The sequence below is a fragment of the Dendrobates tinctorius genome, unplaced genomic scaffold (genome assembly GCF_039654945.1).
Source record: "Dendrobates tinctorius isolate UK_male_01 unplaced genomic scaffold, ASM3965494v1 ptg000024l, whole genome shotgun sequence".
Classification (NCBI taxonomy): Eukaryota; Metazoa; Chordata; class Amphibia; order Anura; family Dendrobatidae; genus Dendrobates; species Dendrobates tinctorius.
In genome coordinates this window covers 24,523,096-24,538,686 of record NW_027361692.1, presented here as the reverse complement: position 1 = coordinate 24,538,686, position 15,591 = coordinate 24,523,096, and the positions used below count along the sequence as shown (strand labels likewise).

Here is a 15,591-nt window from a genome sequence, read left to right as displayed (position 1 = left end):
TGACAGCTGCGTGGAGAATTTTCCTACCCAGGCTCGCATCCGACGAGGCCTGAGTATGCACATTGTAATGCTTACAAAAAATGTGCAGGCTGGACCAGGTTGCTGCTTTGCATACCTGCTCTGCCGAAGCCTGGTGCCGAAGCGCCCAAGAGGCGCCCACTGCCCGAGTAGAGTGTGCCCCTATCCCTGTTGGAATCGGTGCGCCTCTAATACGGTAAGCCTCCTGAATAGTTAGGCGAATCCATCTGGCTATGGTTGACCATGAGGCTGCGAGACCCTTCCTGCGCCCTTCAGGAATCACAAACAACGAGTCCGTCTGGCGAAAAGGTGCTGTCCTTGACACGTACCTCATGAGAGCTCTTTCCAGATCTAAAGAGTGGAGCGCCCTTTCCACTCTGTGTACTGGCGCTGGACAAAACGAAGGCAGAACAATGTCCTCATTAATATGGAAAGAGGACACGACCTTCGGCAGAAAAGGCGGCGGTGGTCTAAGGACTACTTTATCCTTAAAAAAGTCAGAAAAGGAGCTCTGCAAGATAATGCTCCTAACTCCGAGACCCGCCTATTGGAAGTTATGGCTACCAAGAATACCACCTTCCTGGAGAGATATGACAATGAAATTTCCTGTAAGGGTTCAAACGGGGCTTCCTGTAGGACACCCAGTTCCAGGTTAAGGTCCCAGGCATCTATGGGTGCTCTTTAGGGGGGCACCAAATGAGAGACCCCCTGAATGAACGTCCTGACCTGCATATTGGTAGCGATCTTTCGCTGATAAAGGACCGACAAGGCCAAAATCTGCCTCCTAAGGGAACTTGGCGCCAACCCTGCGTCCAGGCCGGACTGCAGAAAAGCCAGGATGTTGGGTACCGAAAAGGATAATGGCGCAACCCCGTGTTCTCGACACCAATGAAAGAAAACCTTCCAAGTGTTATGATAAATTTTCGCCGAGGCCGGCTTCCGGGCGCTAACCATTGTCGCAACCACTTCACGCCCAAATCCCGCCTGGGTCAGAATCCAAGATTCAACGGCCATGCCGTCAAACACAGGGCCCCTAAGTTCGGGTGGCAGATCGGCCCCTGAGACAGTAAGTCTGGCCGTTCCGGTAGACGCCAAGGCACGTCTGCGAAGAGCTGCACTAGATCCGCGTACCATACTCGACGGGGCCAGTCCGGGGCCAGCAGAATTGCCGGGACCCCCTCTGTCTTGATCTTTCTGATGACCCTTGGGAGAAGCGGCAGTGGGGGAAACAGGTATGGGAGCCGAAACTGGCTCCACGGTAGGACCAACGCATCCACCGCGATCGCTCGCGGGTCCTGAGACCGAGCGACAAACGTGCTCACCTTGGCGTTCTCCCTGGACGCCAGCAGATCCACGTCTGGAGTCCCCCACCGTTGGCAAATCTGCTGGAAGACCTGGGGGTGAAGGGACCATTCCCCGGCCGCGACGCCCTGTCGGCTTAGGAGATCTGCTGCCCAATTTTCCACACCTGGTATGTGAACTGCTGAGATTACCGAGTGGTGCCACTCGGCCCAACGGAGTACATACTCTATCTCGCGCATGGTTGCCCTGCTGCGCGTGCCTCCCTGGTGATTCACGTACGCCACTGCCGTGGCGTTGTCTGACTGAACTCGGACTGGGCGTCCTGCTAGCAAGTGCTGAAAACGCTGCAGCGCCAACCGCACCGCTCGAATCTCCAACAGGTTGATCGGCAGACGAGACTCCTGAGGCGACCATTGCCCCTGGGCCGTGTGATGCTGGAAGATTGCCCCCCAGCCGTAAAGACTGGCATCGGTCGTGATCACCAACCAATGATCTGGGGGAAAAGGCTTCCCCTGACGAAGAGAGGAGTCGTGTGTCCACCGTTGAAGCGCCCGTCGAACCTGAGAGGGCAACCTGCACTGATGATCGAGGGAGAACGAACTCCCGTCCCAAGCCGCTAAGAGAGCATGCTGCAGGGGACGGAGATGAAATTGAGCAAACGGAATTGCTTCCATAGCCGCCACCATCCTTCCTAGAACCCTCATCCCGAACCGGATAGTGTGAGGGCCCGGTTGTTGAAGACTTCGGACTCCCTGCCGGAGCGCCTGAGCCTTGTCCTGAGGGAGAATTACCAACCCTCAGGAAGTGTCGAAAATCATCCCCAGGAATAAAATCCTCTGAGCTGGGGTAAGGGAAGATTTCTTCCCATTGATCAACCATCCTAGGCGAGATAGGGTATCCAGTGTGATGCTCACATTCTCTTCGCATGCCCGAAAGGACGGCCCCTTTACTAAGAGGTCGTCTAAGTATGGCAAAACCACTATGCTCCGAGAATGTAGAACGGCCATGACGACCGCCATCACTTTCGTGAATATCCTGGGGGCCGTGGCCAACCCGAAAGGTAGGGCCACAAACTGAAAATGCCGGCCCTCGATTGCAAACCGAAGGAACCTTTGATGTGGGGGAAAAATAGGGATGTGCAGGTAGGCATCCTGGACATCGATCGAGGCCAAATATTCTCCGTGCTCCATGGACGATATGACCGACCGGAGAGATTCCATGCGAAAACGCCTGACCCTGATGAACCTGTTCAGGAGCTTTAGGTCCAGAACCGGCCTTACTGTTCCTTCCTTCTTGGGGACTGCGAACAGATGGAATAAAATCCTTGGGTCTTCTCGCACTCTGGTACAGGGACAATGACCCCGTTGCGCTGCAACACCTCGATGGCCCCTAGCAATGCCTCTGCCCGGGATTCCGTTTTGGGAAGCCGGGAAAGAAAAAATCGTCTTGGCGGATCTTTGACAAACTCTATTTTGTACCCGGAACACACTAATTCTGCCACCCATGCGTCGCGCGCCACCGCGACCCAGACACGGCAGAACCTGCGCAGACGTCCGCCTACTCTGCTGTCCTCGGGTACTGGATGCCTCGAGTCATTTCGCTGAGGGCTTCTGGGACCTGGCCCCCCTTGATCTGGGCGGGCGGCCCCGCATCCTACCCAGCGGGTTGGTTCTATACGTGACCTGACACTCCTTGTCTTGGTTATAGCGAGCTGGGGTGGAGGTACTGGCCGCTGCCATCCACCCGGGGGTGCGAAATGCTCGAAAGCGCACCTGAGGTTGACGAAAAGGCGGCCTAATCCTTTGCTGTGGAAGGAAGCTGCTTTTTCCCCCTGTAGCATCTGAAATGAGCTTGTCTAATTTCTCCCCAAATAGCCGATTACCCTGAAAAGGCAGGGAAGTCAAAGACTTCTTAGAAATAGAATCAGCTCGCCATAACCTTAACCACAAGGCTCTCCTAATGGCGATTGCATTTGCTGCCGCTACAGCCGCGCCATTAGCCGCATCCAAGGATGCATTAATTAAATAGTCACCCGCCATCGCGATCTGACTTGCTATCTCCGCCACTTCCGACGGCAAATCTCTATCCTTTAGGACCTTGTTTAAAGAATCTGACCATGACATCATGGCTTTGGATACCCATGTTGCCGCAAAAGAAGGAAAGAGCGCTGATCCCGATGCTTCATACACCGAGCGAGCTAAACCTTCTATGAGTCGATCCGTGGGGTCCTTAATGGAAGAACCGCTAGGTACTGACAACAAGGACCTAGAAGCTAGGCGTGACACTGGGGGATCCACTACCGGAGATTCCGCCCATTTTTTACAAAGTTCCGATGCGAACGGATATCTCGTTTCCAGCGTTTTTTGTCCTGAAAAACGTCTGTCTGGACGATCCCTATGCCGCTGCACTATATCCTCGAACTCAGGATGAGTGCTAAATACTCTATGTGGTCTCCTGGTCTTCTTAAAGGATACCTTATGACCTGCGGTTAGGGAGACATCATCGTCAATACCCAGAGTCTGATTGACTGCTTCAATAAGACTGTCTACCGTCTCCTGGTACCCCGGGGTATCCAGGTCCAAGGACTCTTCCCAGTCATCACCTGAACTCTGCTCGCTCCCAGAAAATGGTGACGGTGAGCGAGATGCCGCACTCACGGATGCTGAGGCACCGGAGGGGCCAGGAGACGCCGTACGGGCTCTTTTCCTGTGCGCCTGCCTAGAGAGTGTGCGGCCCCTGCAGGCCGGAGGCTCTTGTGAGGTGGATGACCCCTCCCAAACAGGCGAGCCGTCATCTCTACCCCTATCCGGGGCCTGAAGGGTCTCAATCGCCTTTGTGAGGGAAACCATGGACCGAGAGAGTGATAACGCCCATTCTGGGGGATCCAGACCCCTGGGCTCTGTCGCAGGGGAGGGGTCCTGGGCGCGTACGGAGTCGCAGGCTTCACATAACTTAATAGTTTGCGCTCGTGGGAACATCACCCCACAGGAAACGCATGCGGCATAAAGGAACGTGTGCGTTTTTCCTTTCCCAGACATACTGCTGGCGTCGGCCCACACACAAAAAATCCCTTAAAGGTTTGGGGGGGGGGTAGGCGGAGGGGGAGGAGGGTACTGTGTAGTGCCCTAGTGTGGCTCCGGGACGGGGTCGCACTTACCCGCTCCTGCGCGTCTCTCCCCGTGCTTCAGTCTCACTCCTGGTAGGCTGTGGGCTAAATTTAGAAGCGGTCCGCCCGACCGCTACCCCGGCCGCCCGCCTCCCCATGCCTGACGACGGGGGGCGGCGCCGGAGAAGACGTGCGGCGCTTCCGCCCGCGGCCCAGGCCGAAGCCGCGGGCTAAATTGGAGCCGGTCCGCCCGCCTAGCACGCCTGCAGACCGATCTCTACCCCTCTACCTCAGCCATCCGGATGCAGCTCCCCACAGTCTCCCGGCCGCGCCAATACCCGGAGGGAGGCGAAGCAGGTTAGAGGAGCGGAGGGGAAAGCGTGCCTTTCCGAAAAACGCTGCCCAGGGCCCTCCACTCGCTCCAGCACATACCTGAGGTACTCTGTTTAAGACGGTGCAGGCACCCTAGCTCCGACCGCCTTGCCGGGGCGAGGAGAGGGACCGTCTGCCGCCATGCAGCACCGCCGTCATGCGTTGGTGGAGTCATGGGGGCCGCACAGACTAGTCTTGTGCCTCTGTGCAAGCCCATGGTTTCAATACCTAGGGGTGGACAGGGCTAAGTCTGGCCTAATGTCCCACGTCGCGGGAGAGGAAACGTGGAGGGATACTCGCACGTGGTCGCCCGTTGCTGGTTTGGGGAAATCGGATCCTTTCAATAGGATGCGTTGCCCCTGTCTTATCTTCATAAAACAAAGAAAAAAACAGATGTCTGGGGAAAAGTCCCAGATATGTCCCTCGGTGCGGGAAAGGATACGCGGAGGCGATACTCAACGCGTGCTCGCCCGTTGTTGGTTTGGGGAGATCGGACCCTTTCTATAGGATCCGTCGCCCCTGTCACATCTTCATGGTAAACTAGAAAAAATTAGTCTGGAGAGATCCAGACTGCGTGTGCCTCCATAAGACACTAAGCAAAAAACTGGTTTCCGCCCGCTATCGGGGCGAGGGTGTATGCGGCGGAGGAGGAGCTAACTTGTTTTTTTTGTATGCCTAGTGTCAGCCTCCAGACAGCAGTAGCACACACCCACAGTCTCTGTGTCCCCCAATGAGACGAAGGAGAAAAAAGCAAGGTCATGGTGGAAGGGGGAATAGGATTGGTGTTCGACGTGTACGTGGGTTAGGTGTTAATGTTAAAGTTAATGAAAGCTCAAGTGAACAAACACCATCCCGTCCTACCCAAAGACCACTGACAGCATAGTTACTGGACCGGCTACTTGATTCCCTTTCTTTGGCAGCTGCACAGCGGTACGTCTTGTAGACAAGGCTCAGAAAGAGCATGTGCTCCAGTAGATGGCAAGCGCTGCATGAAGTGGCCTCTCCTACTCTTCCTCCACCTTAACATCACATACAGTGGGGCAAAAAAGTATTTAGTCAGTCAGCAATAGTGCAAGTTCCACCACTTAAAAAGTTGAGAGGCGTCTGTAATTTACATCATAGGTAGACCTCAACTATGGGAGACAAACTGAGAAAAAAAATCCAGAAAATCACATTGTCTGTTTTTTTTTCATTTTATTGGCATATTATGGTGGAAAATAAGTATTTGGTCAGAAACAAGCAATCAAGATTTCTGGCTCTCACAGACCTGTAACTTCTTCTTTAAGAGTCTCCTCTTTCCTCCACTCATTACCTGTAGTAATGGCACCTGTTTAAACTTGTTATCAGTATAAAATACACCTGTGCACACCCTCAAACAGTCTGACTCCAAAATCCACTATGGTGAAGACCAAAGAGCTGTCAAAGGACACCAGAAACAAAATTGTAGCCCTGCACCAGGCTGGGAAGACTGAATCTGCAATAGCCAACCAGCTTGGAGTGAAGAAATCAACTGTGGGAGCAATAATTAGAAAATGGAAGACATACAAGACCACTGATAATCTCCCTCGATCTGGTGCTCCACATAAAATCCCACCCCGTGGGGTCAGAATGATCACAAGAACGGTGAGCAAAAATCCCAGAACCACGCGGGGGGACCTAGTGAATGAACTGCAGAGAGCTGGGACCAATGTAACAAGGCCTACCATAAGTAACACACTACGCCACCATGGACTCAGATCCTGCAGTGCCAGACGTGTCCCACTGCTTAAGCCTGTACATGTCCGGGCCCGTCTGAACTTTGCTAGAGAGCATTTGGATGATCCAGAGGAGTTTTGGGAGAATGTCCTATGGTCTGATGAAACCAAACTGGAACTGTTTGGTAGAAACACAACTTGTCGTGTTTGGAGGAAAAAGAATACTGAGTTGCATCCATCAAACACCATACCTACTGTAAAGCATGGTGGTGGAAACATCATGCTTTGGGGCTGTTTCTCTGCAAAGGGGCCAGGACGACTGATCCGGGTACATGAAAGAATGAATGGGGCCATGTATCGTGAGATTTTGAGTGCAAACCTCCTTCCATCAGCAAGGGCATTGAAGATGAAACGTGGCTGGGTCTTTCAACATGACAATGATCCAAAGCACACCGCCAGGGCAACGAAGGAGTGGCTTCGTAAGAAGCATTTCAAGGTCCTGGAGTGGCCTAGCCAGTCTCCAGATCTCAACCCTATAGAAAACCTTTGGAGGGAGTTGAAAGTCCGTGTTGCCAAGCGAAAAGCCAAAAACATCACTGCTCTAGAGGAGATCTGCATGGAGGAATGGGCCAACATACCAACAACAGTGTGTGGCAACCTTGTGAAGACTTACAGAAAACGTTTGACCTCTGTCATTGCCAACAAAGGATATATCACAAAGTATTGAGATGAAATTTTGTTTCTGACCAAATACTTATTTTCCACCATAATATGCAAATAAAATGAAAAAAAAAACAGACAATGTGATTTTCTGGAATTTTTTTTCTCAGTTTGTCTCCCATAGTTGAGGTCTACCTATGATGTAAATTACAGACGCCTCTCATCTTTTTAAGTGGTGGAACTTGCACTATTGCTGACTGACTAAATACTTTTTTGCCCCACTGTATAGTACAATCCTCAGAGGTGGTACCCCAATCAGCCTCGTTTCCCACCGCGTCAAAAATTTTCAAACGCCCAACTTACTGTGGGGAACCACAGATGGGCCAGTCTGCAGAGCTGTTCACACATTCTATTCCATGGGCATCGGAGGTCTGCTCCCAAGACTCACAGGAATCCAAAAGGAGGAAAGCATTGGCACCGATGCCCAAAATTTTTTCATGTTGGATCCAGGGCCGAACAAAGTAGAATCCGAGCAAAATCCAGACCCTCGTCACCAGACGTTAACCACTGGGGGTGGAGGTGATGCATATGGGACTCAGATAGCAGAGGTGCACATGGACTGTACTGTGGTGTCAACGCAGGAAGAGGGTGACTCTCAGGGAGAGGAGTGTGAGAAAACAGAGGATGACGAGGAGGTTGTAGATCCCACCTGGTATGTACCCAGATGTATGCAGCTTAGTAACTCAGCAGAAGAGGTGTAGATGGGTTACGTTGTGGCTTCCCGCACAGACACGAAGTAATGCAACCACGACAAGCACTGCATCCTTAGCACCAACTCTGGCTGTAGCAAGAGCCGGTCGCAAGTGTGCAGTTCGCAGGGGTGGCATAGCTTGGATCTTTTTTGATACCACAAAGGATGACCCAACTCGCGCTGCCAAATTTGCAAAACAAGAAAAAAAAAATCAAAACAAAACACTCAGAGGCAAAAATTGCAATATGCACAAACCGCCTTATTTGAGATCAACATGCTTTAGGCTAGCTTCACACTAGCGTTTTAGGCCGCAGCGCACGGCCGCCGCTAAGCCCCGCCCCCTGCGGTCATCTCCGCCTAGAAGCGCACATCGCTGCATTCGATTCTGCACACCCTATCGTTAGCATAGGGTGTGCAGACCGTGCGCTAGTAGGATTTTTGCGTGCGCTGCGCACTTTTGAAGGTGCGCCGAGCGCACCAAAATGCAACATGCTGCGTTCGCCGCACCTTCAAAAGTGCGCAGCGCACTCAAAAATCCTACTAGCGCACGGTCAGCGCACCCTATGCTAAAGATAGGGTGTGCAGAATCTCATGCAGCGATGTGCGCTACTAGGCGGAGATGACAGGAGGGGGCGGGCAGGGGGCGGTGCTTAGCGGCGGCCGTGCGCTAAAACGCTAGGGTGAAGCTAGCCTTAGTCTGAGAATCTCATTGCACTAAAATGCCGACTGGCGGGCCTCGCCAGCCACATCTGCTGCTTTTTTCTCCATCACCATGCCAAGTGTTCTCACACAGGTTTCCAGCCGCAGAATATCCACTTGTTTACCCCCTACAGTCGTGGTGAATGAGAGCTGGTCAGCTGTTACAGACGTGGACATGACTGCTGCTCTTGTGACACCTAGCACAACACATCTTTCTCAATCCACCACAACATCTCTGTCTACACCTCACTCACAGTCCGGCAGATTGTCTTGTTCACCCTACTTCATTCTCTCTTAGTACAAAAGCCAGCCCTCGGTCCTGCAAAAGAATGTTTCCTCCTAGTTGAACTCCACCATCTCCAATCTGTTGGCCATGGAAATGATGCCTTTCCGCCTGGTGGATACAGACAGTTTCTGAAAGTTGATGGCCATCGCAGTCCTTAAGTACCAGTTTCCCAGTCGCCACTACTTCTCTAACAAAGCTGTGCCTGCACTACACCAGCATGTCGCAGACATCACCTATTCACCACTGACACCTGGTTGAGCAAACATGGGCAGGGGCGTTACATCTTGCTGACAGGCCACTGGGTGATTCTGGTGACTGTGGGGGCAGGCGGTCAAAGGGCTGCTTCACAACACTTCAATATAGAAGTATGTCCTGCAAGGCTTGGGGATTCAAACAGTTCCTCTACGGCTTCTGGCTCCTCCACCTCCTCTAGGTCCTCCACCTGTGCCCTCAACCCCTCCCCTAATCAGACACACGTTCCAACAGTGTAAATAGAACCCCCCCACCTCCGTACCGCGCAGCCATGGCTCACTGCAGTCAGGCAGTGTTCAAATTAATATGCCTTGGGGGATCACAGTCACACAGCTCAATAGTTGTGGACAGCTATCCAGGTCGAGTTAGAGCAATGGCTGTCTCCATTGAACCTGGAAGGTCATGTGCGATAATGGTGAAACCTGGTGGCGGCCCTACGCCGGGGCAAACTCACACACATGCTTTGCACGGCTCACTTCCTCAACCTGATGGTGCAGCAATTTTTCTGCCACTATCCCGGCCTGGATGCGCTGCTGAAGAGAGCGCAGTCGCTGAGTGCTCACTTCCAACAATCGCATCCTGCAGGTCATTGACTTGCATCGCTACAGAGGTCTTTCAGCCTACCAGTAAACAGTTTGATTTGAGATGTTCCGACACGGTGCTATGCTACTCTGCACATGTTGCAGCAGCGATGAGCCCTGGTGAAGTATGTCCTTTTCCATTGCCTAAGCCAGTGGTGATGAACCTATCGCACGCGTGCCAGAGGGGGCAAGCAGAGCCCTCCCGGTGGGCATGCGCGCCATCTCCTCAGTACTAGAAGACAGCGAGGGAGGGGTGAGTGGCGGAGCAGCGGGTCACAGGAGACAAGAGTCAGTGGCTGCTAAAGTGAAATGAATATTCACTGCATTGGCACTGAATATTCATTTCTCTTATAGCGAGCAGTTTCAGCCGCAGTCGCCGGCTTCCAGGAGCTGCCAAGCTAGCACGGGTGTCCACTCATTAAGGTAATGAATATTCACCTCTCTCCACTCCCATAGGTGTGGAGAGAGGTGAATATTCATTATCTTAATGAGCGGGGACACGTGATTGCTCAGCTGCAGGAGCTGCTGGCACCGGAAAAAGATGCCGCAAGGGTGTGCAGGGAAGGCAAGTAGGATGGTTTTTTTATTGCTTTTCTCATGGGGGCCATACATACAAGGATAGGGATTAGGAACCATGCATACCAGGATAGGGATGAGGAACCATGCATACCAGGATAGGGATGAGGAACCATGCATACCAGGATGGGATAAGGAGCCATACATACCAGGACAGGGATGCGGAGTCATACATACAAGGCTGGGATAAGGAGCCATGCATACCAGAATAGGGATGAGGAGTCATGCATACAAGGATGGGGATAAGAAGCCATGAACACTAGGGCAGGAATGAGGAGCCATGCAGACAAGGATGGGGATGAGGAACCATGCATACCAGAATAGGGATTATCGGACAATGCATACCCGGCTTATACTTGAGTCAATAAGTTCTCAGTTTTTCTTGACAAAATTAGGTGCCTTGGCTTATAATCGGGTCGGCTTATACACGAGTATATACATGTTGTTTTTTTTTTCAATGTGAGGCCATTATACAATATGGAGCATCATGTTGGGCCATTATACAGTATGGAGCACTATGTGGGGCCATGTTATAATGTGGAGCATTATGTGGAGCCATTATACTGCAGGGAGTACTATGTAGGGCTTATTACACCGTATGGAGATGTATGTGGAGCCACTGTACTGTATGGAGGACTTTTTGTGCCCATTATACTGTATGGAGGGCTGTGTGGTGATTAAAGTTGAAAAATCATACTGTGATGGGGTCACCATTCTTTGCTGGGGGAACTGAGGGAGGGGGGTACAGTAGGGTCATCATACTGTACGTGTGGAGGAGAAGTTCACTGTGGGGGTATCATACTGTGTTTGTGGCCACTTTTGTTTGCCTCATACTTTATTATATGTTTTATTCAAGGTTGTTTTAATCTTTGTTATTACATATGTAAATTAGATAATTGGGCCATATGCTTTTTACTGCTCTTACATAACATTACATATTATATTATTTCACTATAATTCGAAAAGTTAATTTTATTTGATAAGAAAAAACTTCCTCAATTGTAGACATTTTGTAACCAAATATCAAGGTAGGCCTGCAACTTTCTGTAAGCTTTTAACTTTGGCCCTCTGTGAATTTGAATTTGATATCCCTGCCTCAAGGGTTTATTCTCATCATGATAAAGGGTTAGAATTGCAAAGAGGCTGTAAAAACAAACTTTGCAATTTTACTTTTGATTAAAAATCCTCTCTTCTCAAGAACAGACCTTCACTACAATTGGTAGTTAGTATTTTAGGCTTGGACTGCAGCGCTTACAAACTCTTTGATATTGACTCTATAGCGCGCTAATGTACGAGTTGTCTTTCTAATCTAAAACCTCAGTATTCAGGGCACTTTGCTAAAAATAAGTGGGTTTTGGATTGCAGTTTGGACAGTCAGTCTCTAAAGGTTCACCATCACTGGCCTAGGCCAACACAGTACGGGCACGGTGCAAAACACGCTTGCAGTGTGAGCACAGATGATGGACCTCTAAACAGTTGAGAAATGGCTACTCAGGTTAGCGCCAACAATGCTGTCATCAGTATCACTATTCCGGTCATTTACATGCCGGAGAACACTTTGAATAGTGTGCGTGAGGTGGTGGTTCCAGAGGGAGAGGTGACAACAGAGGAGGATGAGAAAGGGATAACAATATCTCAAAGTTCCGGTCTGTCATCGCACAGGTGGATGCCATGGGAGGGTGGATTACAACGATCGAGGGGGAGCTCATGGTACCTGACAAACTGTTAGTGAAAGTGCCGGAGCCGAGGAACAAATGGAGGAGGAAGAGGTGATGGACGCACAACAGTCAGGAGATGAAGAGGATAATCATCTCTCTGTTTTCCGTAGTTGGCGGGAGGGAACGGAGGAAGCAAGCTTGAGTTTTACCCCGCCAGCAATACACCATACACTTGAACTTTATGAAAGCGCCCGACACATGAGCACCTTCTTGCTGCACTATCTGCAACATAATGCACATATTCTTAGCGTTAGAAATAGTGTTGACTACTGGGTTACCACTCTGTTAGATCCACGGTACAAGAGTAAATTTTCCTACTTCACCCTAAGGAAAGGGACGCGCGAATGCTGGAGTATCGAAACAGAAACATGCTTGTAGACTATCTTAAGAATGGTTTTCCTCAAGACAGTAGTGAAGCACACAGTGTGCATGGCAGTTTTAGGCGTCCAACGCCGGGAACGTCAAGGCGTTATCGCAAAAACATTAGCACAGCAGCAGTGTAAGTGGCATAAGCAATTTCTGTGAGTCATTTCACACATTTTTTTTTTAGACCAGTAGAACAGAGTACAAGTCTGACACGTTGTGAATGACTAGAGAGGATGGTGCAGGAGTATCTGGAGCTCAATATCAATGCCATCAGGAGGGACAAGTTGGACGCTTTTTCATTTTGGTCAAAAATGGAAGAGTGGCATGAGTTCGCCTGTCACGAATTGGAGGTTTTGTCATGCCCGGCAGCCAGCGTTCTCTTAGAATGTCTTCAGCACTGCTGGTGGTGTTCTGACAGATAAGTGCATCCGGTTGTCCCATGAAAGTGTAGACTGCCTAACATTCATCAAAATGAACAAGTCTCAAGCAGGATCTTAAACCACACCAAGTCCCGGGAAGTGATAAGTATCACAATTAACCCCTTATTTCCCATAGGGATAGTTAGCAATAGGTGGGTGAGCTGTAATTAATGTGTGTATGTTTTAGGTAAGTGGGTGGGAAGTATAATTCGGATATTGTGGGGTTAATTGTAATTATATAGTGTTTTTACTGTATACTGTTAGTGTGATAATTCAGTAGTGTATTTAACTGTAGACGTGTGTAATAAATACCTTTCATTGATACACTGGTTTTGTCTCAGTATCTCGCCAGTTGTAGAATATAATGCAAAGGAATCTGAATAGTAACAGGTGAAGAATTAGCCGAATATTGATTATTAATAGTCAAGCCTGACATTATTTAAGATACGGAATAGCGCCCTGTAACAAGCTCCCAGTTAAGAAGGCTTGCACAGGTCTATTAACCACCAGGTCCTCATTGAAACTTCAATTCAAAGTTGTAGATGCTGGGCCAGACCCGGATACCCATGGCTGACTGTTGTTGTGCTATTAGGAAATTTCTACTTTGGGTCAACCGATGTCACGTTTCATGGCATCTGCCCCAAAACCATTAGGTGTTCCTTACCAACTGCAAAACCACGGCGAGGAGGAGATGATTGGAGAGGTTTGTTGCACATGCATCCTGCTGCTATACTTATTTCTTTGCAAGTGACAATGATAATTGTGTGCACTGGAGATATGGCAGCTCAAACAAATGTGTGATACAAAGAACATTACTAACATATGCAAACAAATGTTAAAATAATACGTACTGTATTTGCCTTTCTAGGAAGTCCACGCCAATGGTTTTCTTATAATCCTTTGTGAATATTCCCTTGCAGTACCTCTGAATCATACTTGATTTACCAACCGCACCATTCCCAACCACCACCACCTTAATGGCCACCTCCATATCCTCTTCCAACATCTTGATTGTTCGACCTTCACCACTTTTGAATGACTTTAGCCTGGAGGCATATAAGGAAGATCGAGAAGAGTCAAGTTTACACAATCGCATCACAAAAGACAAACTGCAGAGATTGTAAAAGTAAACTAATAAAACTACAAAACACAGTGTTGGAACCCCACAGACACAGTGGCAATGTGAAAGTTTGGACACCCTTGGTTAAAATTACTGTTATTGTTAACAGTTAAGCAAGTTGAAAAAATAAAAATAAAGATCTCTAAAAAGGGCTAAAGTTAAATATGACACATTTCTATTTCAGGCAAAGTCTTTTACATTTGCGAATTACAAAAAGGAAAATGGACCGATGCAAAAGTTTGGCCACCGTGCATGGCTAGTACCTAGTAGCACCCTCGTTTGAAAGTATCACAGCTTTTTGTAGCCACCTAAGAATCTTTTAATTCTTGTTTGAGGAATTTTCATCCATTCTTCCTTGGAAAATTTTTCCAGGTTTGAGATTCCTGGGTTGTCTTGCAAACACTGCTATTTTCAGTTCTAGCCACACATTTTTAATGACGTTCAGATCACAGACTGTGAGGGGCATTGTAAAACCTTCAGCTTGCGCCTTTTGAGGTAGTCTATTGTGGATTTTGATGTGTGTTTAAGATCACTATCCATTGGTAGAAGCCATCTTCTTTTCAATTTCAGCTTTTTTTGACAGATGGTCATATGTTTGCATCAAGAATTTGTTGAAATTTCATTTACAGCAATCCATTTCTTCTCCTACCTATGAAATGTTCCCCATGGATTTGACTGCACATGCAACACAACCCCAAAGCATGATGGATCCACCTCCATGGTTCATGGTCATCAAGATATTTTTTCCTGAATTTCTGTGCCCTTTTTTGTTTTCCACACATACCTCTGATCATTGTGGCCAGAGAGTTCTATTTTAACCTCAATTAGTCCACAAGACTTGCTTCCAAAATGTATCAGGCTTGTTTAGATGTTCTTTTGAATACCTTTAACTCTGAATTATATGGTAAAGACATAGGAGAGGTTTTTTGATGACCCATTCATGAAGGCCATATATTTGTGCAGGGGTCTCTGAACAGTAGAACATTTTACCACAACTCCAGAGTCTGCTAAATCTTTCTGAAGGTCTGTTGCAGTCATGCGGTGTGTGTGTGTGTGTGTGTGTGTGTGTGTGTGTGTGTGTGTGTGTGTGTGTGTGGGTTTGGATTTGCCTTTCTAGCGATGTTAAGAGCAGCCCTCACTGTAATTTTGTTTGGTCTTCCAGACCTTATCTTGACCTCCACTGTTAACTGCCATTTCTTAATTACATTTCGAACTAAGGAAAGGGCAACTTGAAAATGCTTTGCTATCTTCTTATAACTTTCTTCTGCTTTGTGGGCCTCCTTCACTTTCATTTTCAGAGGGCTAGGCAGCTGCTTAGAAGAACCCATGGCTGCTGTTTTTTGGCACAAGGTTAGCGGAGGCTGGGATTTTCTAAAGCTGAGAAATTTGCATCACCTGGCCTTGTCTAACAATGATAGTGAACAATCCATAACCCTAACAGGCTAATTAAGGTTTGAAAGTTATCTGAGCACACAAATCCCCAAGGGTGCCCAACTCTTTTGCATCAGCCCATTTTCCTTTTTGTAATTTTTAACATGTAAAAGATGAAAATATTCAACTTGCTTAACTGTTCACAATAACAGTAATTTTGACCAGGTGTGCCCAAATTTTGACATGCCACTGTATAAGGCCCTATGTAAAAGTTGTCCAGCACAATTAGTCAGATGATGC

The 15,591-nt window shown here is 48.8% G+C and overlaps 1 protein-coding gene across 1 annotated transcript in view; it reads right to left on the bottom strand.

Annotated features, from left to right (window-relative positions):
- RAB23 (RAB23, member RAS oncogene family) overlaps positions 1-15,591 on the bottom strand; it is a 92,230-nt gene that overhangs the window by 65,254 nt on the left and 11,385 nt on the right. The window contains exon 2 of the mRNA XM_073569411.1: positions 13,652-13,846. Coding sequence (XP_073425512.1) covers positions 13,652-13,846 — 195 coding nt within the window. The remainder of the gene's footprint in view (positions 1-13,651; positions 13,847-15,591) is intronic.